Raw genomic sequence first — 24,679 nt, forward strand, 5'->3', positions numbered from 1 at the left:
CTCTACTGGGTCTTCAACAGTGGATTCCAGCAGGATGGGCACAGAAAGAAGACACTTAGCAGGGCAGAGCAGGGTAGGAAAGCAATCTCATGGAAGCAATTTTCACTGCTTTATGAGGGACTCACAGCTTTCTAACAACCTAGCTGCATCTGCATTTGAAAGGTTTTGTTTTCATTTTGCACTCAAAAGAATCTCTGATTTTAGACCAAATAAGGGAAAAGGTTCAGAGACTGGTTATATGCTTTTTCATGCTGAAAGAAAGGGAAGGAAATCTGGGTTTCATGTCATCTTCCTTTCCCCTTCTAACAACTCTGTTTGTAGGACTGGTTAGGCCATGTTATATAAAGGTGAGATAACTTGCCCAAGGTCATACAGCTAGCAAGAGGCAGTCTGCCTGACTTCAGAGCTTCGGGAGTGGCCACTATACCACACTGCCCACTGGTCTCTCAAAAGCTCCCAGATTTCTCTCCTTCTTCCTTTCCCCCTCTTACCCCGTCCGACAGCAGTTCTTTGATACAGCAGCACAGGATTTCCGCGGTAATCCGATGTATACTCTTGTGGCTGTGAGTGCGAGGGTTGTGGAAGGACTGACTGGGGCTACGTGGCTGCCTGTAGGGACGGAGGGCACTAGGAGCACCTATCCCCAGCTCCCGTCACCACCCTCCAGAGAGGAGGCTGCAGCCCGTGGCAGGTATCACAGTTAAAATAAAGTTCCTGCCCCCTGTGTTGCAACTGGTCCCTGCGGGATGGGGTGGCCTTTCCCGGGTGAGAGTCACACCCTGGGCAAGGGTGAGGCCAGGATGACGGTGGTGGCTGGAAGGGCCACAGAAGCTGGAAGGCGGCAGAGCAGACAAGACTAGTCAGAGAGGTGAGCTGCAACCCAGTGCCAGTCCCCCCCACTTCCTCTGCACACGGTCCTGGGCAAGTTACTTCACCTTTCTCAGCCCTGGCATTCTCATCTGTAAAGTGGCGAGCACATAAGCGGCGGCCTCACCAGGCTGGTGCGAGGACTAAAGGAAGTGATGAAAGTAAAGCACTTAGGACAGTGCCTACCACACAGTACACAATCTGTAAGTAGGAGTAGCGATTATTGTCATTATCACGAGCAAGTCACAGCCAGCCACAGGTCACTACTCGTGTGCAGGACTGCTGGGGAGGGCTGCCGGGCACCTCGGGGGCTCCTGAGAGCATCAGCGTGGCGCTAAAGGAGGCTGAGCAGGCCAGGCCCCAGAGCGCTTAGGAGTTCTGACTCCATCTTGGGCTCTTCATCTCTACTTTGATAATTTAGAGATACCTTCACTTTTCAGCCTAGGACATCATGAAAAGGTCAAATTGCATTGGGCCCTCTGGTTAAGAAGGTGAGGAAGCGTGTAGCAACATTTCTACCAATGTCTGTTTCAGATGTGCATACTCCAGTATTAAGGGTCACCCCAGCTCTGTCTAGAAAACCCTTGGGGTCAAGAGCAGTGCCTTCCCCCAAGGGCCCAGGGCCTGGAGGGAGGGGCCCCTACCTTCAGGTGCTCCATCTTTTCCTGTTGGCTCAGGAGGTCCCTGTCAGCTGCATCAAGGGGCGCAGGGGGCTGGCAGGGGGGATGCATGAAGTCCTGGGTGACCTTCTCAGAGAGTTTACAGATGACCTGCTGCTTAGCCTCGTTCTTGTCCATGAGCAGCTGCACGTGCTGCCGCAGCTCCTGCACCTCCTGCTCCCGCAGGCTCGCCGCCTGCACCAGGCTCTCCCGCTCCTGTTCCAGGGCCTCCACCCGCCTGCCCAGCTCCGCGATCTGCCGCACTTTGTGCCGCACCAGCTCCAGCCGGTCCTTGTCCTCGGCCGCTGCCAGGTACGCACTGGACACCCTCTTCTCCTGCTGGGCAGCCTCCAGCGCCTTGTGCAGGATCTTCACCAGCTCCTGCACGGGGAAAGGGAAGAGCCCGGTGAGCTCGGGGAAGGCTTGTTACGTGCCAGAGGTGAGGCAGAGGCTGTCATCAGTTCTCCTAAGAGCCCTGAGAGGTGGCGGGCAACATCCCCTAGGGCATCACTGACCAGCACCCACATTCTCTTTTTCTACTCAAAAGAGTTTTAGTTGGACACATGGTTCCCCAGCAGAGGACTACATTTCCCAGCCAAGCTCATAGCTAGGTGTGGCCAAGTGTGCCCAAACCGTGCCCAAATGGGATATGAGAAATGCTGTGGGCAGCTTCTGGGTCATGCCTTCCAAACCACTGTGCACGCGCTCCCCTGGCCCAGTTCCCTTTCCTCCTGGCTGGGAAATGGCAGGAACCAGAGCAGCCACGCTGGGCTCACAAGCAGAAGTTGCATGTTGAGGATGGCACAGTCGCCCCACCAGCTCGGAACTGCACACTTCACTCTGGATTCTACAATGTCAGAGAGAAATAAACTTCCAATTCGTTTTAGGCCACAGTACTTTAAGGCTTCTGCCCATTCCCCAACTAATATATGTCTGTTTCAGAAATGAACAAACTGAGGCCCAGCAGAGTGGAATTTAACTCCAAATCATCCAGACACTGAGCATCCTGTGCTCGGTCAGTAATGAAAGCAGGGGTGGCAGCGGCGTGGCACGTGGGCATGGCTCTTCCTTCTCACCCCTGAGGCAGACATCACTCATCAACCTCAGTACTCTTTCCCGCTAAAGCCTAGCTGAGGCCTCAGAGTCCTTCTGAACATGGCATTCAAGCAGTCACTACCAATCGAGCTGAGGTGGCATTAGAGAGAAAACAAACTGGCAATCCTCACACCTCGCCACACACCCAGGGCTTCATTCAGTCCATCTGTGCCCGCCCCTCAGACCATCCAACGATGCCTGCAAGGCTGGTGCAAAGAAGCGTCCAGGAGTTCAGAAGCAACGGGCTTCGATTTATTCCTTGGCAGGGGCAGCCGATCCATGTGGAAATTCAAGGTTTGGCTCCCTGTGCCTTCAAGCTTCCAACCTCCCCAGCATTCAGGGACCTGTCCTGCCCCAAAGCAGGGATGTGAATTCATTCAGGACCAGGATCAGAATATCAGAAGCCAGGCAGCCCAGTAGCCGGTCCCACGTGAACCGCAGACCTGGCAGTTAGGGCCTTTAGCTCACACTGCTGTGCTCCATGCCAGTCTCATCTGGAAAAGTGTGGTTGCCTGGAGACACATTAACTGTATGCATGTCAAAGTATTTAAATAAATGATCGGCTGGATAGGCTAAGAACAATTCCATTTTGGAGAACTGCCCAAAATCATGACTTCATTTCAGAAGCTAACAATAAGACCAAATTAGCATACCCCTTCCGAAACCTTCGTACTAGTGACCGTCCCTTCTCCCTTCTCCGGTTCTCTCTCTTCTATCCATCCACCTAACCTTTATCAAGCACTCACTCAGTGCCAGCCCCTGGGACCCAGAGAGGGACCAGTCACAGTTCCCACACTCAAGGACCACGAAGGCTGGTGGGAGCAAAGGTGAACCACTGTCACAGAATGATTTACCGTGAGAGGGGGAAGCAAGGGTGTTTGTGGGGACTCAGGGCAGCAGGCGATGACTTCTGCCTGGGGCGGAGGCGGGGGAAGACCAGTACATTCTACAGAAAGGCAGAGCAGTTTAAACTGATCCTGAAGAATGAGGAGGGCCAGTGACGGTCAAGCAGCAGGGGGGGAGACAAGGGCAGAAAGTGGGAGCTGAGGGTTGGGAGCGCTTTCCAGATGGGGCTGAGTCAACAGCTTGAGCAAAGCCTCAATGGAATGAAAGAACAGGTACGGAGCTGTGGGTCCTGGGTGTGGCAGGAAGGTGGGGAGGGGCAGGTGGCTGCAAACCGAACTGGCACGTCCGGGATTTAGAAGTCGGCTTCCCAGGGCGGTACTGACCGAGATCAACATTCTTGTGGCTGCAGGATAACTGAGAAGCCTAGACCATTTTCTGAGTCAGCTGAGATTTGGAGATTACCTGGGGTAACTGCCTGGTGAAATAACAAGTACATGCCACTGCTCAGACTTGCCCTAGCCTCAGAATCAGGGGGGTATCTGTCTGCCAACTTTGGGAGAGTCAACTCTGAAGCCCATTTCACTACATCAGCTGTCTCTCCCTTCCCACATCTGGCTCTCCAAATCCAAGACCAAGACACCAGCCCGGGAGGCTGTCCTCCCACCCCAGGACCCCTGCACCAGAATAAGACAGGAAGAAAGGAACCCGGGAGAGGGATGGAGCCAGAGCAGGAAGTGTAAAGTGAGGAGTGGGAATGGATCATGGATTCGGAAAACCTGGAGGCTGGATGGCCCTGGGAGACCACCTGGTTCAGTCACCCCGCTGTCACGCGGGGAGACTGAAGCTCAAGAAAGGAGAAGAGAGGACTAAAGGGACCTGGTGGATCCCCATGAGTGGGAAAACTGCAGCTAGAACACAAGGCTCCCAACTCCAATCCTAAGACCCTTCACTTCTTCATGATGTGTAGTTAATGGATTTTGCATCGAAATGCTTCTTTGAATTTCTTTAAAAATGGGAATAACCCATGTTCACAGCAGCATTATTCACAAGACCCAAGAGGTGGAAACAACCCAAGTGTCTGTCGATGGTGAATGGATAAACAAAATGTGGCATATGATGGAATATTATTCAGTCTTAAAAAGGAAGGAAATCCCATCACATGTTAAAACATGGATGAACATTGAGGACCTTATGCTAGGTGAATTAAGCCAGTCACAAAAATGCACATATACATCAAATAGAAATAATGAAAACAAAAAGGAAAGCTTGAATATCCCATTTTGAAGCTGCTTTTGTCCTTACAATGTGATGACGCCTCTCCAGGTCAGTCATTATCAAGCAACACTATCATTTGCAACAGTTCAAGAGTATTCCGTGTATGGAGCACACAATTCCCTTCACCCCACCTCCTAGGATGGACATCTGGGTTGTTTCCAATTCCCACAATCATAAGCAATGCCTTAGGACCAAGTCTTAAAGTAGAAGAGCTGATCAAGTGATACTTTTAATACTTCTTAATTGAATCATTGTTTGGTCGATCTTAGATTTCGACAACTGGTAATAAGTTGTCATTTTAGTAAACATTTTAAAAGCCAATAAATTATTTATCTTATTAAAGTGTGGATACCTTCATTGCTCACTAGAATCAAGGTGGGCGGGTCCAACAGTGCTTGTGGAAAGAGCACTGGACTGGGAGTGCCCGGGACATGACGGCCTCTGACCCCTAAGGGGCTCGGTGCCAGCTGGGAACAGGTGAAGGAGCACTGGCTTCGGAGTTACAGAGGCCTCGGTTCCCATTCCAGATCCACTAATGCGGGTGTTTCAGAAAACTGAACCTCAGCTTTCTCGTATGTAAAATGGAGATGACGGTCCTATTCCACCAGAGTCACTGAAAGGGTGAGAGAGAAATTGTGATAAGTGTGCCTCCCCAAGCACAGGGGCCCTCTCACCCCCCTCCCTCCAAGGCCTGTACCCCTCTCCAGGACCTGTACCCTGAAGTCTCCGGCTGGGGTTCTAGGGAAGGGAGAGGCTGCACCTTGCTCTGATCAAGTTTCCTCAGTGAATTATATGCCTTCACCAAGTAATCCTGAGTGAGCTAAGCTGGCCCCTGGCAGGGCCTGGGGGAGGGGTTCACCATTCCTGGCAGCCAACATCCCCACAAACAACAGCCCTCCATCTGTCGGAGCAGACAGCCTTCAGGTTGGGTGCAATGCTGCCGACTCTGAAAGCCTGAGCCACCAGGCCAAGCTGCCATCTGGTGCCGTCTCCCAGAGTCCAAATCTCTTGGGGGGCCAGCGCTGCAGCGGACTGGGATGGATAATGGCTTAATGGGTATTGGAATCACAGGGAGTGCATTCATTTTTTCTGAGGAGCAGTCGCGGTGCTTGTGTCTAATACTGGGCTACACTGCGAGAGCATGGAGGAGATGGCCGGGCTGTGAGGAGTCCTGGACCTGGGGAAGGAGACCAGTGCCCACGTCCTGGCTCTTCCAGCTGCGTGACCTTGGACAAGTCAGCCACCTTCTCTGAGCCCCTTGAACGTGGTGCAGCGAAGAGGGCAGAAGCTCTGGAGGCAGACAGACCAGAGCCTGAACCCTGACTCAGCGCCCAGGAGGGCATGGGCATGCAGAAGCTCTCAGAAGTTCAGTGTGTCAGGAAAAGGAGAGGATAACTGCTGTAAAGAGGAGAGACAGTGTGTGGAAGGCACCAGCCAGCACAGTACTGGGGCCACACTTCATACCAGCAGTTACTTGTGCTCACGTCTTCTCCTCAGCCACTGGATGGTGAGGTCCCCAAGGGCAGGGATTTGGCCCAGTGTACCTCAGTGCCCTCCATAGCATCCAACAGAGTTTGAGATACAAATTCTTAAAAATCGCTAAAGCTATTGGCAGTGTCTGCCTGGCTGGCTGAGCCAGGACGAGACCCCCAGTTCCCATGTCCTCTTGCAGCCTGAGGCAAAAAGGTGGCACCTGCCCACTGAAGAGACACAGGAGGGCATCTTGTAGACATGGGCCCAGGAAGTCCAGGGGACTGTTTCCCCAGCTGAGGTATTACACTTAAAAGGTCTCAGATGGAGAGCTGCTCTCTGACCAGCATTTTTGAGTGCCTGGGGTACCAATGGGCACCCCAAGATTGTGCCAGACTCCTCTGTCTTACCTCTAGGTCAAGAGTCAGTCTCTTTTTCTCCTTCTCCTCACTGGTTTTGGTATTTGGGTTGAACGTGAAACCCCACAGTTGGTCTGGCTGGGGTCCCCCTTCTAAATGTGGAATAAAGGTAAGGACGGTCTCCTTCCATCACTGCCATACCCCACAAGCACATCTCCCAGAGCCCCTCGGGGAGGGAGGGGGGTGCTTTTACTCCTTGTAAAGCGGGAAGGAATCAACAAGGAGAGCAGGGAATGTCACAGTCACAGCCAAAATAATCAAAGCCTGCATGTTTGGGGCAGCTGCTGGGTGCCAGGCACCCAGCTTTATGAATCTGGACACAGGCCTCTTCAGAAAACATGATTATAAGTCCATATAAAGAGGAGGAGGGAATTCCCTGGAGGTCCAGTGGTTAGAATGCTGCGCTTCTACCGCAGGGGGCGTGGGTTGGATCCCTGGTCAGGGAACTAAGATCCTGTGTGCCGGGGCGGTGCGGCCATCTGGGAGATGGGTCAGAGAGCACACCATCCACTCATTTCGTGAGTCAGAAGCTAAACCTCAAGACTTGATCTCCTCCCCACTATCTGCCCCAGGATAGGGTTGAGGTCTGCTGGAAAGTGAATTAGTAAAAAAGTCCAGATTCTTTAATGTTGGAACAACTTCCTCCTGACATTTGCACTCTGACTGTAGGGGAGTTGTCAACATCCTGGGCAGCCCGTACTAGTCTCCAAGAGCTTGCCTCATTTCCTGAAGAACGGAGAGTCCTCCAGAGCTGCACAGCCATGAGGGGCAAAGCGGAATGAAATCTAGGTCTCCCGGGGCCTCTCCACTTCATTTGACAATTCCTAATGCCTTAGAAGGAAAGGCCGAGTCACGGGAGGCTGCCCACATTTCCTAGAAAGGAGGGGAAGAAGCACGGAAACGACAAGCGGTGTTTACATTCTACATTGCTCTTCCTTTCCAGGTCGGGTTTGGGACTGAAGCTGTACTGATACAGGGATCAGGAAGCTGCTACAGCTCAGCTTAATGCGCTCAGCTCTCAGGAGAGGCCAGCAGCCTCATGACAGGAACGCAAAGGTGACGGAGGAAAAGAGTGATGGCTGGGCTGCTAAGTGGCATCAGAGGAGACTTCACATGCTGTAAGGATATACTTGGGTGCTATAAGCCTGCAAGGGCAGGGCTGTGTCTTTTCTCACTGTTTGTTCCGCAGCACCTAGAACACTGCATGCCTGTAACAGGCCCTCAATAAAAGCTTCGTGAATAAACAAATGAATTGAGAACACATGAATGATTGAGCTTCCTCCTTCGAGGACTCTAATCACCAGCTGCTTCATTAAATGTAACCCCTGAGTTGCCAGGAATGAAGCCTCTGCTGGTTCCTGTGATAACTGTTTAGGGGCAAGAAAGGTAGAGAAGGGGCAAAACTAGGTAGGGAGAGCATTTTTCTGGACTGTGTCCTCTAAAAACAGAGCAGAAAGGAAAAGAAGAAATGTACAAAGGGGAGAATATTTAGAAGTAAATAGAGTATACCCCTTACCTCCCCAGGAGCAAGAACAGAAATAAAGCAGACAGAGATTCAGAGTAGCCAAAGCTCAAGCAAGAGAGCTTAGGCCTTCCTCTCAGAGGAAAAGGAGCCTGGGCCCTCAGTGGGGCCCATCACTAGAGTACCACAGGCACCACGCTCAGGATTTTTGGTAACAACTGTGCTGGTTTAATCACTTTTATTGTGCTAAAGAGAGCTACTGCCCATGCTGCATCCCCCATTGCCTCCCTGCCATGTGACCCTTACTACTTCATGAGGTCACCCCTGGAATGTGAACTTGATTTACTCTCTGAGTTGTAGGATTTTTGAGTGATTTTAACGTCTGTGTATGTGTGTGATCTGTTACCTACAATGACCATGTAGCTCTTTCTCTCTTAACTGCTATAATTAACTTCTCTCTTTATGAAGCCTAAATCTTCCCCCTGTCACTGTCTTCTGTTGGGCCTGGCTCAGCCTGGTTTCTCTGTCCTGCACCCAGTTACCAGCTGCCAGGTCAAAGATCCCCCAGTTCCTTCGGTGGCCCCTCCCAGGGCCCTGCATGCAGATTACCCTCCTCCAAACACTGTCTGTCTTCGGGTGTGGGGTCAGATCATGCACAGTCTCCCAGGAGAGATCTGAGAGACCTGCCCTTGGTGGCCTTTTGTCACCTAGCTCGAGTGACAGTATGTCCCTGACTGATGAACAGCACAGCATTTCCAGCCACCTGCAGTTTGGCAGTTAAGGACCACAGGCTGGCTAATGCATCACATCTAGCTTGTCCAGGGGCTCCAGGCCCAGAGGGGTCCACTGGAGCCTGGGGCCTCTCTGGGGCCAGAGCTCACCTTCTGAGCCTTTAGCTCCTTGGTGAGCATCAGAACCTGCTGCTCCAAGGCCAGCACTTTCTCCTGGGCGGTTCGGTTCCGAGTGAGTCCTTCGGTGAAGAGTGGGAAGGTGTTGCTCTGACGCTTGGCTTTCTGAATGAGATTGGCGGTCAGAGAGGACTTGGGTGTAGGCTTCAGAGAATCTGCTGGATCTTTCCCTGCTCAAGAGGAGGAACACAGAGGTTGTGATCAGCGGCTTCAGTAGTTCTCAAACTTGGGCTTGCTGCAGAAGCACCTGGAAGGCCTGGTAAAATGCAGATTGGGGAGACTTCCCTGGTAGCGCAGTGGTTAAGAATCCACCTGCCAATGCAGGGGACACGGGTTCGAGCCCTGGTCCAGGAAGATCCCACATGCCGCGGAGCAACTAAGCCCATGTGCCACAACTACTGAGGCTGTGTGCCACAACTACCGAAGCCCACACACCTAGAGCCCATGCTCCGCAACAAGAGAAGCCACCGCAATGAGAAGCCCTCGCACCGCAATGAAGAGTAGCCCCTGTTCGCCGCAACTAGAGAAAGCCCGCATGCAGCAATGAAGACCCAATGCAGCCAAAAATAAAATAAATAAATAAATACATAAATTTATTTAAAAAAATATTTAAAAAAAATGCAGTTTGGGGACCCTACTCCCAGAGCTTTCCATTCAATAGGCCTGGGGCGCAGCTTGAGAATTTGTATTTTTAAATGTTCCTAGGTGATGCTGATACAGCTTGTGCAGGGATCATACTCTGAGAACCACTGGACTATATAAACATTGTTTATACTGTGCCGGGTCATCCAGCCCATCCTCTACTCTCTGTTCCCTACTCTCCAACCTCAACCTGCACGGGTTACCTCCTACTACCCCGCTAGTGTTTGCCAGGTGGCCATCTTCTCAGGCACGGGCCCAGGCAGGATGTATTTTTTCTTATTTCGGGATCTCACCTCCAGGCTCTGGGCGATTTTTAAAGCACACAGATCTGTCCATTGATAGGAGCACAAAATATCTGTACTCTGCATTCTTGCCCCAGTGAGTAATGTAAACTCTCATTTGATTCTAATTACAAGCTAAATTAGGAGACATATCTCCCACAGCTGAATGTCTCAAGGCTGTATCCTTTCATTTCCAGTAGAGCCTGGGTCAGCAACCAATGGCCCACAGCTCTCAGGGCCAGCTTTGCTTCTTTCAAGAAAATATGTGTTTATAGTCTTACGGACACTGGAAATAACCTAACCACTTGCCTTTCCCTCTTTGCCTTGGCTGCTGAGAAGCTCAGAGCCACGTTTGCTGCCCACCTTTGGCACACTGCAGGATTTTTTCTTGAGCTTATCTAAATTTCCTAACTCAAATTACTCATTTATCTTCCCCCTGATATACATTGTAGTAAGTCACACCCAGTTCTTTTGGGACTATGATGTTAAAAATAAGGATGTGGTATGAGATCCCAGGGGAGGGGACAGGGCTTGCAGGACAAGCTGAATGACTTAGCAGCTTTCTTCTGGGGACCAGGCCAAGGGCCAACCAAATAGTCTTGAGCAGATAAAAAACTGCTCTAGTAGGTGACAGGAACCAGAAACTCCTTGGCCTTGCTGAGTACAAGAACAGAACGGTCTTGTTTCAGGCTTAAAAGAAATCTGGTTGAGCCAGGTACGAAGCAGCCTGCAGAGCTCAGAGGAATGCAATGCTTCTTTCCCTTTCCTGCCACGGGATCTAAGAGAGCAAGGAGGCTCCCTGGAGCCCTGCACGCTACTGTCCACCAACCCTGAGGGCAGGCAGGGTAGGATCACTGTGCCCATCTTGCAGTTGGGAAAAACGGAGGCCTAAGACAGTGGTTTTCAATCAGCGCCCTAGGATTTCGTGGGATCGCCTCAAGGGCTGGCTGGGAAGGGAAGAGGGTGGGGCGGGAGGGGCTGAGGGGGAGCCTAGACTCCTAACCCTGCCTCAACTCTGCTTTTATTTGCTTTGTGTATCAGATTTTGTTTATGGGGACAAGGTTTCATGGCAATAAAGAGGTAGTTTGCAAAGTCACTGACTCAGAAAAGAGGCTTCAGGCAGGAATATGGGGCCAGACTGTTTGGTCTGAATCCTATTCTGTTACTCACTGTGCAGCTGTGAGCGAGTCATTCCTCACATCCGTTCCCAGTTCCCTCAGTTATTAAATGAGGAGAACAGTATTTACCGCTCAGGTTGTTGTAAAGACTAAACAGGTTAATGCATGTAAAGCGCTTCGTGCATGTGGATGAAACTTGAAAAGATTCTGCTGAGTAAAAGACGCCAATCACAGAGGACTACATATTGTAGATTCCATTTACATGCAATGTCCAGAACAGGCAAATCTACAGAGGCAGAAAGTAGATTAGTGGTTGCCTAGAGCTGAAGGGAGGTGGAGACTGGGACTGATGGCTGAGGGGTACGGGGTTTCTTCTGGGGGTAATAAAAATGTTTTAAATTTGATTATGGTGATGGTTGCACAACTCTGTGAAGATACTGAAAGCCACTGAATTGTATGTTTCAAAGGAGTGAATTGTATGGTATGTGAATTACAGCAGAATGAAACTGCTACCAAAAAAAAAAAAGGCTTAGAGTAGCCCTGGCACAAAGTACCTGCTACACGTAAGTGCTAGTTCTATTATTATTATTGATTAGATACAGTACTGATCTTCTCTTGGGCTGTTCATCGTGATCTGTGGGGCCTCATCAGGCACTGCTCCAAAGTGGTGCTTTTTCTAGAGTAATTTCTACGCAGCCCAGGGGTCCTCTCTACCATAAGACCCCTCAGTGCTGCCTTAGCCAGTTTTCTCCCAACTGCTTCTACATAGTTAAAACATGTTTTAAGGGCATTTATGCTAATTTCAAAGATGCCAAACCCCCCCCACCCCCGCCGACGGTATGGGTCACTAATATTTTGTAAAGAAATAAAGTGCCGTGTCATAGAGGGGATGAATACCTTGAGGTCATTTGTTCTGCTTCTTCAGGTAGATCTGGTTTTAATCATCCCAGAAAAGCATTTTTATATCCTTTCCTTATAAATTAAAAAAAAAAAAAAGGAAGAAAGAAAAAGCGACATATTTTCCCTTATTACTTCAAGAATCATTGCTTGGTGTTTCAGTTTGGGAAGATGAAAAGCGTTCTGGAAATGGATGGTAGTGATGGTTGCACAAGAACGTGAATGTAACTAATGCCACTGAATTATACACTTAAAATTGGTTAAAGTGGTAAATTTTGTTATGTATTTTTACCACAAGTTAAAAAAAAAAAAAAGAAAAGGAAAGAAAGAAAGAAAGGAGGGAGGGAGGGAGGGAGGAAAGAAAGAAAGAGAGAAAGAAAGAGTGAAAGAGAGAAAGAAAGAAAGAATGAATCATTACTACCAGACCCATGGAAGCCCAGGAGGAGTGACCTGGAGAGTTCCACCTTTGACACACAAAAGCACGGATGCTTGTTTATGGGGAGGAGAGAGGCACCCACTTAGGCTCTGAAGGCAGCTCAGACGAGGCAGAGGCTCACCCGGGGCGCTGAGGTCAGGAGGCGAGGGCTGATCCTCCCTCTGAGGCTCCTCGCTCAGTGCAGAATCTTCTCCTGGGGGTCTGTGGCCTGTTCCTTGGGTCTGCTTGTTGCCCCGGATGTTGTACATCGTGTTTCTGAAAGGAAAATAGAGGATCATGGGGCTGACAGCCCTGCTATCTTGCCCACTACCCTTCCCGCTGCCACTGCTGGCGCTCAGGCCGCATCTCCACCCCGGTCATGACTTGATCAGTCTGCCTGACTGCAGGCACCCTGCAGGAGGCAACCCATCTGAGCCTCTCCCATCACCCTTACCCTTCTCCTTTCCATTTTTCATCATGCATATCACCTTCCATACGCAGTATTCCTTGTAAACAATACAAGCTTGACTCTTCTGCCTCCAACCCCACTGCTGGAACATAAGCTCCATGAGGGCAGGGGCATTTGTCTGTTCACTGAAATGGATTTGCCAAACTAACTTTCCCGAAACCTTCACCTGGTCTTATAACTACCTGGCTTAAAAATCACCAGTGGCTCCCTACTTCTGCTAAGAAAAGTTCCAAACACCTCCTGGCCTCTTGCTCCCCTTGCTTTCTTTCCCTGCTCAGACCTGTTCTCTCTGTAGCCTTCACTGATCACCTCACAGCCTCCAAGGAGCTTATTGCACTTCATGCATGGGTCACTCTTTGACCAAGTACTTGTCTAGACTGAGTAGTGGTGTCTTTTCTTCAAGAACTGGGCACTAACCTACCTGCATGCCTATTGGCACCTGGCACTGGGTCACATGTGCCCAGAGTACAGACTCAATAGATGTTTGTTTTGCAGGAAGGAACTAGGTAGCACCTGGCACCACAGACCACAGAGAAGTTCATGAGTTGGATGAAGAGGCAGTTCAATTGAGTTTATTTTCCCTTTGCAAAGGTATAAAAGTAGACATATTCCAAAACTAATAACAAGGAAGAAAAAATGACTAAAGAGTTCACTAGGTCAGTGTTTTTCAAACTGCAGGATGTGAGCCATTGGTAGACTGTAAAATCAGTTTAGTATCGCGACCAGCATTTTAAAAAAATGGAATGGAAAATATCAGAATGCGTCCCACTTAGAAAGGATTAAAATTTTGTGAATTACATATATGTGTATTGAGCCATATAATAAGATGTATTTCTTACTGGTCAACAGTTTGAAAAACACTGCAGGAGGAGGTCAATTACCTAAAGGGCAGCAATAGCGTGGCCAGAAAACAAAGGGATGAAAAAGTCTGTAGACTTGTGATGGAGTCCTGGCTTTGCTCTATCATCCCTCCATGTGATGTATATGTCTAGCAATATGGTGGACAAAATACTCTGAAAAACCCTTGTTCCACAAGCACCTAGATGCTAGATAAATGCAAAACATATTTCAAAAATATTTAGCTGAATTCTCAGAAAAGGAAGGGAAAATCCCTAGGGACTAAACACAAAAAAGGAGTTGAAACTCAAGTGGGAAGTAAAGAGGAAGATGAATATATAGATTAAATTACTTTTCAGCAAATATTTACCCCTTCCCCTCTACCTCCACAGGAGCAGAGTACGTCCCCCTCCTCCTTTTGATTTTGGGCACAGCCATGTGACTTGCTTTGGCCAAAGGGATGTTGGCAGATATAATGTAAATATAGGCTTAAAATGTGCTTGCACGTAGGGCTTGCCCTCTTGAAGAACATGCCTCATAGCTGCTGGTCCATGGAACGTGAGAAATATGTGGAGGAAACCTAGATCTTCCCAACGGCTTGGAGCCAAGACCAGGTGAACCTAGCCTGTATCACGTGAACCCAGATGTGCAGGAAATGAATGTTTATTATTACATGACACTGAATTTGGAAGTGTTTGTTTGCAGCATTATTATTATGAAAGTTGGCTAGGACATGAGTTTGTCCAGGGATCAACTGCTTTTTTTAAATTTGAGATATAATTGACATGTAACATTATATTAGTTTCAAGTGTACAACATATTGATTTAATATATATACTTATTGCAAAAGGATCACCACAGTAAGTCTAGCTAACACCTATCACCACACATAGTTACATTTATTTTTTCTTGTGATCAGAAATAAACTGTTGATACCAGAAACCTAGAGCCTTGGTTGCAAAGGAGGAAAGAAAACAAGGTTTTGGACCCATGCAAAGTATGAAGTTAAAACTGAAATTCTTACATAAAGCTGAGATTCATGAAGGTCCATGCCCTCTGTGAAGTTAGAAAAAGAAGCCTGCTGGCAAGATTAATATAAGGAGAGTCTAGGTGAAGGCTCTGGGTGTTCAAAACATTACCTTTGTGTGGTTTTGGTTATTAGGATAATATTGGCCTTATAGAATGAATTGGGAAATGCTCTTTCCTCTTTTTTGTGGGGGGGGGTGGTGGTAAAGTTTGTGAAGAGTTGGTATTAATTCTTCTTTAATGTTTGGTAGACTTCACCAGTGAAGTTATCCGGTCCTAGGTTTTTGTGTGTGTGCATGTGTGTGTGTAGGTGGGGTGGCGTGTAATTTTTTGATAACTAATTCAATCTCTTTACTTGCTACAGGTCTATTTAGAGTTTCTATTTCTTCTTGAGTCAGTTTCAGTAATTTGTCTTTCTAGGAATTTGTCCATTTCATCTAAGTTATCTAATTTATTAGCGTAGAATTGTTCATGGTATTCCCTTATAAACCTTTTTATTTCTGTAAGGTTGGTAGTAATGTCCCCTCTCTTGTTCCTGACTTCAGTCATTTGGGTCTGTTTTCTTTTCCTGGTCTTTCTAGATAAATGTTTGTCAACTTTGTTAATCTTTTCAAAGAACTATCATTTGATCTTAAGCTTGTTTTTAAAACAAAACGCAGTTTTTTGGTATAGTTGGGTCCCAAACAGGAAAAGAGTGAGATTGTACTTTAATGGAGAGTACAGATGACTGATGGAAGGTAAAATTAATCAATTAAACTTAGAACAGAGAAGAAATTAGAACTCAGCACTCCTAACACCTGACCTTGAATAAGGAGCCCTGACTCCTTGGGCTAGTCATTTCCTCTTCTGAGTTCTTACTTTACCCATCTAAAAATAAAAGGGTGGTGGTCATATTAATACGAATGATGACCATGAGAAGCACTATTTACTGAGTATCACTCTGTGCTGGGTCCTGTGCTGAGCCCCATTACATGGATCTCACACACCATAAGCCACATGATTTGGCAAGGACCCTGGGGCACATCCCTACAGCCAGGGGCATTGGCTGGGTGGGGTGACCATTATTGCTGCCCCTACTTCCCCTTGTCCAGGGGCTGCAGCCTCCCCAGTATGTCCAGGGCCTCACAAGCAGTCAGTCCTGGGGTGTGGGAAGGCATAGAAACCTCAACTTCAGGGCAGCAAAGATTATTCTAAGCCCTAGCACACGTCTCCTCTGAGGATGGGCAGCTCACTAACTACTGTCACAGCCCAGGTGGCCATTACCCAGCCAAACTACTGTGCTTGGAAGAGGCATCTCCATTTCATAAATGTATTGACTTTGCTTGGAGCAGTTCATGGATCGTTTTCTGTGTAGGTTTAGCTCTAGGTCTGAAAGGCGTGGTCAGCATGGGAGTAGTGGTCATAAGGACTTGTTCTGGAAGGATAGATAACCTTGGGCAGGACACTTATCCTCTCTGAGCCTGGATTTTCCCATCTGCAATGGGATGAGGAACATATCCACAACAAACAATGACTGGGCCCTTGCATGGGCCAGGTCTAAGATAAACCCTAGGAATTCAACTCATCTAATCTTCACCCACATGCATTTAACTCTTTTACTCCTCACAACAGCCCAATGAAGTAAGCACTATTATAACCTCCACTGCACAGTGAGAACTTTGATTTGGAAAGGATAGGTAACCAAAGCCACAGAACGAGCAAATGGTGGGGCTGAGCAATAGACCTGGATGTCTAATCCATGGTCTGAGAACTTAACCATTAGATACCACTTCACAGGTTTGTCCAGATACCTTGTTGAGAGTGTAAGGCACCTAGCACAGTGTCCTTCCTCGAGTATGACCTGGGCTCATGGCAGACCCAAGAGCAAGCACCAAGACCCGCCAGGGAAAGGGGGTGCAGGAGACATAGGGCAACCCTGGTCTTTCCAGGGCTGTCAGCAGCCAGGGCACTTGCAAAACTGTCTCACATTTTCTGTGGGTTATGACACGTAACTGACTGATCCTCGGAAACTTCCTTCCTTTCTTGGTCTCTGCAGGTTCTCAGTTCTGCTTCTGTTGTTGGGTGGCCATCATTAGGCACAAACCTGGCTTAATCTTGGTGAGACCACCCTGGACACACATTGGCTGGGTGGCTGGGCTTCTCAGGTCCCCTCTCCCCACAGCAGGCTCCCCGTGTACCCAGTCCCCTCCAGCTCCTCCCAAGGGAAGATCCCCTGCAGGGCGCCATCCTTGTCCTCTCATCCTGGGGGGCTCAACCAGGTCCCATACCCCCCAAGTCTCTCTCTCCGGCTCAGATCTCTCTCCTGAGTTCTAGGCCTTTCCATCCAAATGTCTGTGGGGTAGTTCCATCTCTAGCCAGTAGACCCTAAAGGACACTCATCATATTTTCCCTAAAACCTGCTTCTCTCCTGAGAACGGCATCACTCTCCTGCTAGTTACCCAAGCAAATTCAAACACTGAAGCAGACAGAGAGAAGTGCTACGCTTGAGTCACACAGAGGCGGGGTCTCTAATCTAAGTCCAGGGAACAATCTATTCTGCTTTCTAAGAGGTCCCAGTTTGTCTGAAGTCCACACAGAAAATAAGCACCCAAACAGGATCAATGTTAGGTACAGTCTGAATTCCCATAAGCTTCCATCCCTTCAATTAGAGCAACAATAATAGCAGCAGAATAATATTTAAGTGCTTACTGATCCCCAGGCACAGTTCTAAAGCAGTTTACATGTATTAACCCATTTATAAACCCCCCCCCACCCCCCGGCCCCACCGCAAACACACACACACTAATCTTGTAAGGCAAATACTGTTGTATTTACATGTACGAATAATTTAAGTGAAGCACAGAGAAATCAAACAACTTGCCAAGGGTGGAACAGCCCATGACTGGTGGAGCCAGGATACAAACGCAGGCAGTTTGGCCCCAAAGCTCAGGCCATAGTGCTATCTTCTTATGAACTATTTAAAACAAAGCCTGCCAGTGGGAAATATAAATTGTATATATCACACATTATTAGATGAAAAAGAAGCTAAGATGTAATCGACGTACAGTAAATTACACATGTGAGAAGTGAATAATCTGATGCATTTGACATATGTAGACATTTGTGAAGCCATCACTCCATTACATTGAATATGATCTCAATTATGCATATATGTATATAGAAAATGTGAAGAAAGTGATGCTAAGAACGCTTGTCTGGGTGAAAGGACTATGGGTAATTTTAAATTTATATCTTTCTAGATGTTTCTAACTTGCTACAAAGATGGTGTACGACTTTAAAAACCAGAACAAATGTAGTATTTTAAAGTAATGATGTAATGAATTGAAAATAAAGCCCCAAACCCCCAACCCAAGTCCACCTCCCTGCAGGGGAGTCACACCAGATCACTGTAAGCTCCAAAGAAGGTGCTGCCTGCAGCCTGGCAGGCCCCTCAGCTCCACTGCACTTACTGTATTTCAGTTCCCAGGTGCTTGAGGGAGATATTCTGAAGGGCCAAGGGCATAGCAGGGACCGGCTGCAAGGCAGCTGCCATGCCCACAAGCCCAGTAGGCGTCTTCACGGGACACAGGAATTCCTCTAGCTCCGCCTCCTCTTGCTCTGGGGAACAAAGAAAAGGAAAATCATCCATGCTGGGGTCGGGTCACTGCACTTAGAAAGACTAGACAGGGTGGAGACTGGAGAGGTGGGGCAGCCGTCTCCAGACAGCTAATCCAGGGCCTGCCAGCTTGCTCAGGGCTCCAGGAATGTCTTTCTGGGGAAGGTTTCGCAGGGGCCCTGGGTCCAGGAGGGTGTGGCTTGCTGCGGACGAGAAGGGCTTCAGAGGAGAAGCCTACACCGCGGCTTCCTGTGTCTCCCCGCAGCGTCCTCAGGAGACTGGCGCCTGGTCATTATGGCAACCATGCCCACAGCAGGGGCTGGCCCAGAAGAGGCCCGCTGAGTGTGCTGAACCAAAGCCATTCTTCTGAGAACCTGGTTCTTCTGATTTCAGGACACTCAGGAATTCTGTCTTCGGGAGGGTTTCTTGTTGCTTCTAGACTGAGGCGGAGCCGGCAACTGTGTCAGCTCAGGCTGCAGTTTCCTGCACAGCCAGGGCTGTTGGCTCTCCCGCAGATGGGAGTGGAGGGTGAGTAGAAGTGCAGAAGCAAAAGCAAACAAACCCTTCCCCAAAGAAAGTCCTTACAAGCATAAAACACCCAGAAGGTTCTCTGGGAAAATTACAGATGAGTATCATAAACCATAAAAAGGAACATTGACTATGACAGTTAACAGTGTGCAGGTACACATATAATAACTGTATTATCAGGACAGTTCCCACACATTGAACACTCACTATGTACCCGGCATTCTGCTCAGGGCTTTACATTCCTTTCCTCATTAATGATAAAATTCAATGTATTCGCTCACCCATTCACTCAACAAATATCCAATGTGCCTGGCAGGGTGCCAGATACTTGGGACGCAGGTGACAAAGACATGACCCCCACCCTTGAGGGCTAGGGGGCAGAGACTGACAAGGACGCTGTGATTAGAACACAATGTAACCATCCACAAAAAGTGTTGAGGGCTCACAGAGAGTCCAGCAGGCAAAGTCCCGGAAGGCTTCCAAGAGGAGGCTGGCAAAAGGAGGAGGTGGCAGTGGAGCTTGGCCATAGAGAGTAAGCAGGAATTCACCAGGCAGAGAAGAGGAGGCAGGGACGCCTCTGGTGCTGCTGAAGTGCACAGCACGAGGCGGGCACTGGGGGAGCAGGCAGAGGTGAGACGAGGAAGGATGAGGCCTGAGTCTGGTGCTAAAAAGCTGGGACTGGGCCTGGGACATGGAGGGCGGCCACGGAAGCGGGGTGGGGCTCAGGCGCTCATTTGAGAAAGCTCGCTCGGGCTGCAGTGAAGAGGTTGGGTCTGAGGTGGCAGGCTGGGACATGGGGACACTGGAGAGGAGACTGCTGTGGTTTTCTAGCTAAGAGTTGAGGACTGACCCAAGGCAATAGCAGTGAGGGCCTAGATCTGACGTGTAGGCCAGAGGGTAGACATGGCCAGCCCAGGTGACTGGACCGGCTATCTGAGATCTAGGAAGGGGCAACTAGGTAAATGAAGCCCATTTACTGAGGGAAGGAAAAGTGGGGAGAAGGGTAAGGGCAGATAAGCTCAGTCTGTAAAGCATCCGGGTAGCAGGGTCTAGGAGGTGCCCAGCCACAGGTCCTGCCCTCGCCCATTGGGCTTCCCTGTCAACTGAGGGTGAGGCATGTTAGACACACTGCAGCTCGGTGGGTGGTCTGTCTCAACTGTGAAACCTGCTGGTCACAGTGCTGGCTGCAGCATAGGGGTAGGAGGGTATGAGCTCCCGGACTCCTCCATGCTGGGATGTTTTAGGATTTGGGATCATGTGGGCCACCTGGAGGGGGTGAAGCTTCTGCCCACGGCAACACTGGGGATAAGATCACGGATCTACCCAACTCACAGCACAAAAGCATTTATGTAAGAAGCAACAACAATAACTGCATTTTCTCATTAACCTTCCTCACAGCAACTCTGTGAAAGTTTCATTTCTTGAGATCTTCCCGTAATTGTCATCATCATAAAAGTAACTGACATCTACTGAGCTCTGACAATGTGCAGGCATTGTTCCAACCCTTTAAGGTGTAAGGATTCATTTAATTCTCATAATAACCCTAATGAGTAGGTATTCTTTATAAACCTCATTTTACAGGAAAGGAAACTGAAGCTCAGAAAGGTTAAGCAACTTGCCTAAGACTGCACAGGATTAGGATCTGAGCCCAGCCAGCCTGGCCTCAGAGCCCATATTCTTGCCCTTGATGCTATACTGTTGCCCTAGCTCATCCTGAGTCACATCCCTGGCTCTCTGCTTCTTTAGCAGAGGGGTCCTCCCACTCACTCCCAAAAGGAGGGTAAAGGCTTGGTCACCAAGAGCCCTGGGTGTGTGGGCAGGAGGCAAGCCCGTTGGGTACCTAGCTCGAGGCGCAGGGCGGGCCCATTCCCAGCCAGGGCAGCGTCAGGGACGGCGGGAGGTGCAGGCGGGCTGTTGTGGAACTCCCAGCGCTTCATCTGCAGCTGCTGCAGCCAGTATAGCATCGCTTGCTTGGTGGCGGCCTGAGAAGCACAAGGGTTAGTTGGCAAGGCCCCGTGCCCACATGGTGGCACTGGGTGTAGGATGCAGGAAGGTCATGGGAGGCTTGGCAACTCTCTCCTTCCCAGAAAAAAAAAATTGTCACTGCGGGTGACACCTCTGAAACACAACATGCTTCTTGGCAACAGAAGACAATCGGGCTCTGATCTCCCACTCAGAGGTTCCTTAACCTTTCTGGGCCTCAGTTTTCTCATCTGTCCTACGGTGATGATAACACTCATTTCACAGGGTGGTTATGAGGGTGATATGAAGTAAGGAAAGTAAAGTGTCCAACATAGTTCCTGACATGCAGTAGGTGCTCAAAATGTGCTCACTGGATAAAAGAATTTGGAGGTGTTAAGAGAGAGGGAGAGAGCTTTGAAATTCTGACCTGGCTGGGGCCCTAGTAGCATCATTACCTCCCTGTGTGACATCTCAGTGTCCTAGCTGACTTTGTGGAATGGGGAGAATCTCTCCTGTTTTGGGGATGATGTGACTGGGGACTGGAAAGCCATATGCACACAACATTGTGGCACCCTCCAAGCAGCCCACGTGAGGTATGGTTGATGCTGGTCATTAGTCTCCCAGCACTGGATGGTCCACATACCTACTCTCACTTCCATTATGTTGCCGGATCCTCCACTGGGGAGGCAGGCCGGGAGTGATTGGCCCCTTCCATAGATGGAGAAGCTAAGGCTTTGAGGTCGCCCAGGCAGGTGGTGGCAGAGGGGGTCCCAGAACCCGGGTCTCCCACTTCTAGACCAGAGATTTGTTGTAATTTACAGCCAGGAGATCGTGACTTACATAGAGAAAGCCTAGGATCGGTTGGGCTGCAGAAGCTGGGCAGCTTGCTGGGAGTGGATGGTGAGCCTCACAGAGCTGCCCACAATCAAGGCCATGCGAGAACATCAGCAGGCAACCAGGGCAAGCCCCCTTCTCAAGAGGACCACGGTGAGGTGTGCACAAGGCTAGGGGGCTCCCTGAAAGAGGCCCTCGGCCTGTCATGGCGGTATCAAATCAGATAAAATGATGCCCACCATTCTTCTCTTTCTATATACTTTCCCTGAGAGACCTCAGCCCCTCCCAGGGCTTCACCATGACCTTGTGCTGACAAGCTCCCGCCCATACCCGAACAGCCCATTTTATTAATTCATTGGACAGGTGTATATTGAGCATCTGCTATACGTGTCAGGGACTGTGGAAGGCACTGGTGAGCCCCCACACACGGCCCTATCCTCTTGGAACTTAAGAGTCTACTGAGGGGGACATATAACTATATACCCTGCGGTTTCCTCATCCTGGGTTCCCTCCTGTCAGTGACTGCCCCAACCAGGCAGTCAGCCAGTTACACAAGCCACCCCTGACCCCTCCCTCACATCCTTAGCCACCCCCATTTGTCTCCCTCCCCACTGCTACAGCTCTAGCTCAGCCGTCATTCTCTCCTGACCACTTCCTGATGGACTCCCGAAACACAGCCTGGCCTTCTCCTAACTTGTTCTCTACCCAAAAGCCAGACTGACCTTTCTCGACATTCTAATCTCACAGTGCTTCCTTGCTTAAGGCTCTGACAATTTCCCACAGCCCATAAGACAAAATCCAAGCTCCCTGGCCTCACAAATGCCCTGCCCCTGGGCCTCTGCTCTTCCACTCCATCTTGTGGGCCCCTCTATACCCAAGGCTCCTGGGATTTGCCTGGACATTCCAGGCTGTACCATGTTTTCCTATGTTTACTCATGCGGCTCTCTTGGCCTGGAATATCCTTCTCCCTCTGTCTGCTTGTAGAAAACCGATTTTCTCTTTCAAGCGTCAAGGTGTGGTCGCCCCCTTCCCACCCCACCCCCACTCTGGCCCACGAGGCCCTCTCTGGAGAGCCCTACCTACTCAGTGGAACAGACCCTTCCTGTCACGGCACCTTTCTGGAACAGACTTATCATACTGTCCCTACAGAACATTTTACTGCGCATGCCAGTCTCCCTGTCGGTCTCTCACAAGACCTTAAGTGGTTTGAGCCCCAGGGGGCAGGTCTGATTTTGCGCCACACCCCAGTGCCTAGCACAGTGCCAGGCACACACACGGATCAATGGAATAGTAAAAGGCACGTGTTAGCGACCCTGTAGACAGCATTCAATGTGTGGGAGCAGACACATGACCCATAAGCCATGTAACCCTAAAATGCCTGCCCTCCTGGCCTGGAATTTCTAATTTGCATTATTTTTGCTGATCCCCCCCACCCCCCAGCCTGGTCACTAGCCTGGCCCAGACAGTAAAGTGGAACTAAAGCTGTGGGCTATATCCAGGGGGCTCAAGAGATGCCCAGTTGGCTGGAAGTAGGGGTGGAGGTGTGGGAAGACAGGGTAGGGGGCCAGGGAGGAGGCAGTCTTCTGGCACACTCTCCTCTGATGATTGTGAATTCTAGAACTCTTAGCCCACACCTGTCTTTCCAGTTAAGTTCTAGGGCACTTCCTCTTGACATGACATGACATGAACTTTCTGACCTTGGTTCTATCACTAGGTGTGTTCATTCAACAAATATTTATTGAGGACCCACTAGGTGCCAGGCTGTATTCTAGGCACTGAGATTAATTCAGGAACTTGCAGGTGCCTGTGACGTGCCAGGTGCTTACACACCCTGTTATAAATCTCACAAACTATCTAGGTACTAAGAGGTTAACTTGCCCAGAGTCACACAGCTAGTAAGTAGCTGATGTAGAACTTGAATCCAAGCCTGTCTGATTTCAAAGCACATGGCCTTTGCACTGCTTCAGGCTTTCTCAGTTAAATATGATAATAAAACAAAACCTACTGATGAGAAAACAGATTTAGACGTGCATCAATGAACAATCTAGGTTGATCAGTGAAACCTAAGTATTTATCTCCCAATCTCTGCCAACGTTTTCTCAGCATTCACTCCCTTTGGCCACAACATCAAGAAAAGTAATTCAGGATCCGGGCCTTGAGAGAGGATGGCAAAGCTCATATCTTGACTATACTTCAGCCCCAAGTGAGAAAGTTAAGGTAACAGCATTGTTAGCCACACCTAAAAGTAAAAGTTTTGACACAGTACTGAGAAGTAGAAAAGCTATGGGATTCCAAGTGTGGGCTACACCACTTTTTAGTTGTGTGACCTCGGACCAGTCACTTCATCTCTTTGTGACTCAGTTTCTTGATCCGTAATATGGGTCCATCATCCCGGGTTTTGTTGCGGGAACCCAATGAGGAAGTGGGTGTGAATGTGCTTTGGAAAGTACAAAACCCTGGGCACCCAGGGTTCACTGGGCTGATCAGGGTCGGTGATGATCGTAAGTTTACTGTGACCACCCACCTGCGCCCTGCTGTGCCCTGGGATCTCATCCCAGCTGAAAAGGAAAACACTGCTCCATTTACCTTCAAGGTAATAATCCGGCTGGGAGTCTTGATTTCGAAAGTCCCCTCCTCGGCGTCCGCCTTGCAGTCAAAGACTGCACTGGAGAGGTCGATACTGTCCAAGGGATTTGCATCCTGCGCGGTCCGCGAATAATACAGGTGGCATTTCCTCTCGTCGTAGAAGAACCAGCGGGATTTCCAGCCCCGGATGGGCCCTTTGCCGCCAAACTTACTTAAATATCCACAGAGTTTCTTGGGGGCCGTCTCCAGGGGCCGGGCGCAGCCTTCCGACTCCTTGGGAGGCAACACGTCGGGGTCCCTGGCCAAGCCGGCAGGCTCTTCGGACCCGGGGACGGGGGAACTAGACTCCGCGGGTTTCTCCTGGGTGCTCTCCATTGCCGAGGGACTGGAGGTCGGCGGCCCAACTCCCGTCAAATCTCGGAAACTCAGGTGACACCTTCCAAGAGGGAGGTTTCCGGACAGGGGCGGAGCCAGTGGTGACCCGCCCC

At 49.5% G+C, this 24,679-nt stretch overlaps 1 protein-coding gene across 6 annotated transcripts in view; it reads right to left on the reverse strand.

Moving 5' to 3' along the window:
• TBC1D2 (TBC1 domain family member 2) overlaps nt 1-24,679 on the reverse strand; it is a 40,801-nt gene extending 16,122 nt beyond the window's left edge. The window contains exons 1-6 of one of the 6 annotated variants that reach the window (XM_057549063.1): nt 24,192-24,677; nt 20,650-20,791; nt 18,136-18,283; nt 12,497-12,630; nt 8,975-9,171; nt 1,512-1,907 (exon numbers count right to left, since the gene is read on the reverse strand). In XM_057549063.1, coding sequence (XP_057405046.1) covers nt 1,512-1,907; nt 8,975-9,171; nt 12,497-12,630; nt 18,136-18,283; nt 20,650-20,791; nt 24,192-24,566 — 1,392 coding nt within the window. In that variant the 5' untranslated portion in view covers nt 24,567-24,677. Of the gene's footprint in view, nt 1-491; nt 571-1,511; nt 1,908-5,094; nt 5,319-8,974; nt 9,172-12,457; nt 12,631-18,135; nt 18,284-20,649; nt 20,792-24,191 lie in introns of those variants that run through there. The other 5 variants (XM_057549061.1, XM_057549064.1, XM_057549065.1 and 2 more) reach the window with 5 other exon arrangements.

The sequence above is a fragment of the Balaenoptera acutorostrata genome, chromosome 6, assembly GCF_949987535.1.
Source record: "Balaenoptera acutorostrata chromosome 6, mBalAcu1.1, whole genome shotgun sequence".
Taxonomy (NCBI): Eukaryota; Metazoa; Chordata; class Mammalia; order Artiodactyla; family Balaenopteridae; genus Balaenoptera; species Balaenoptera acutorostrata.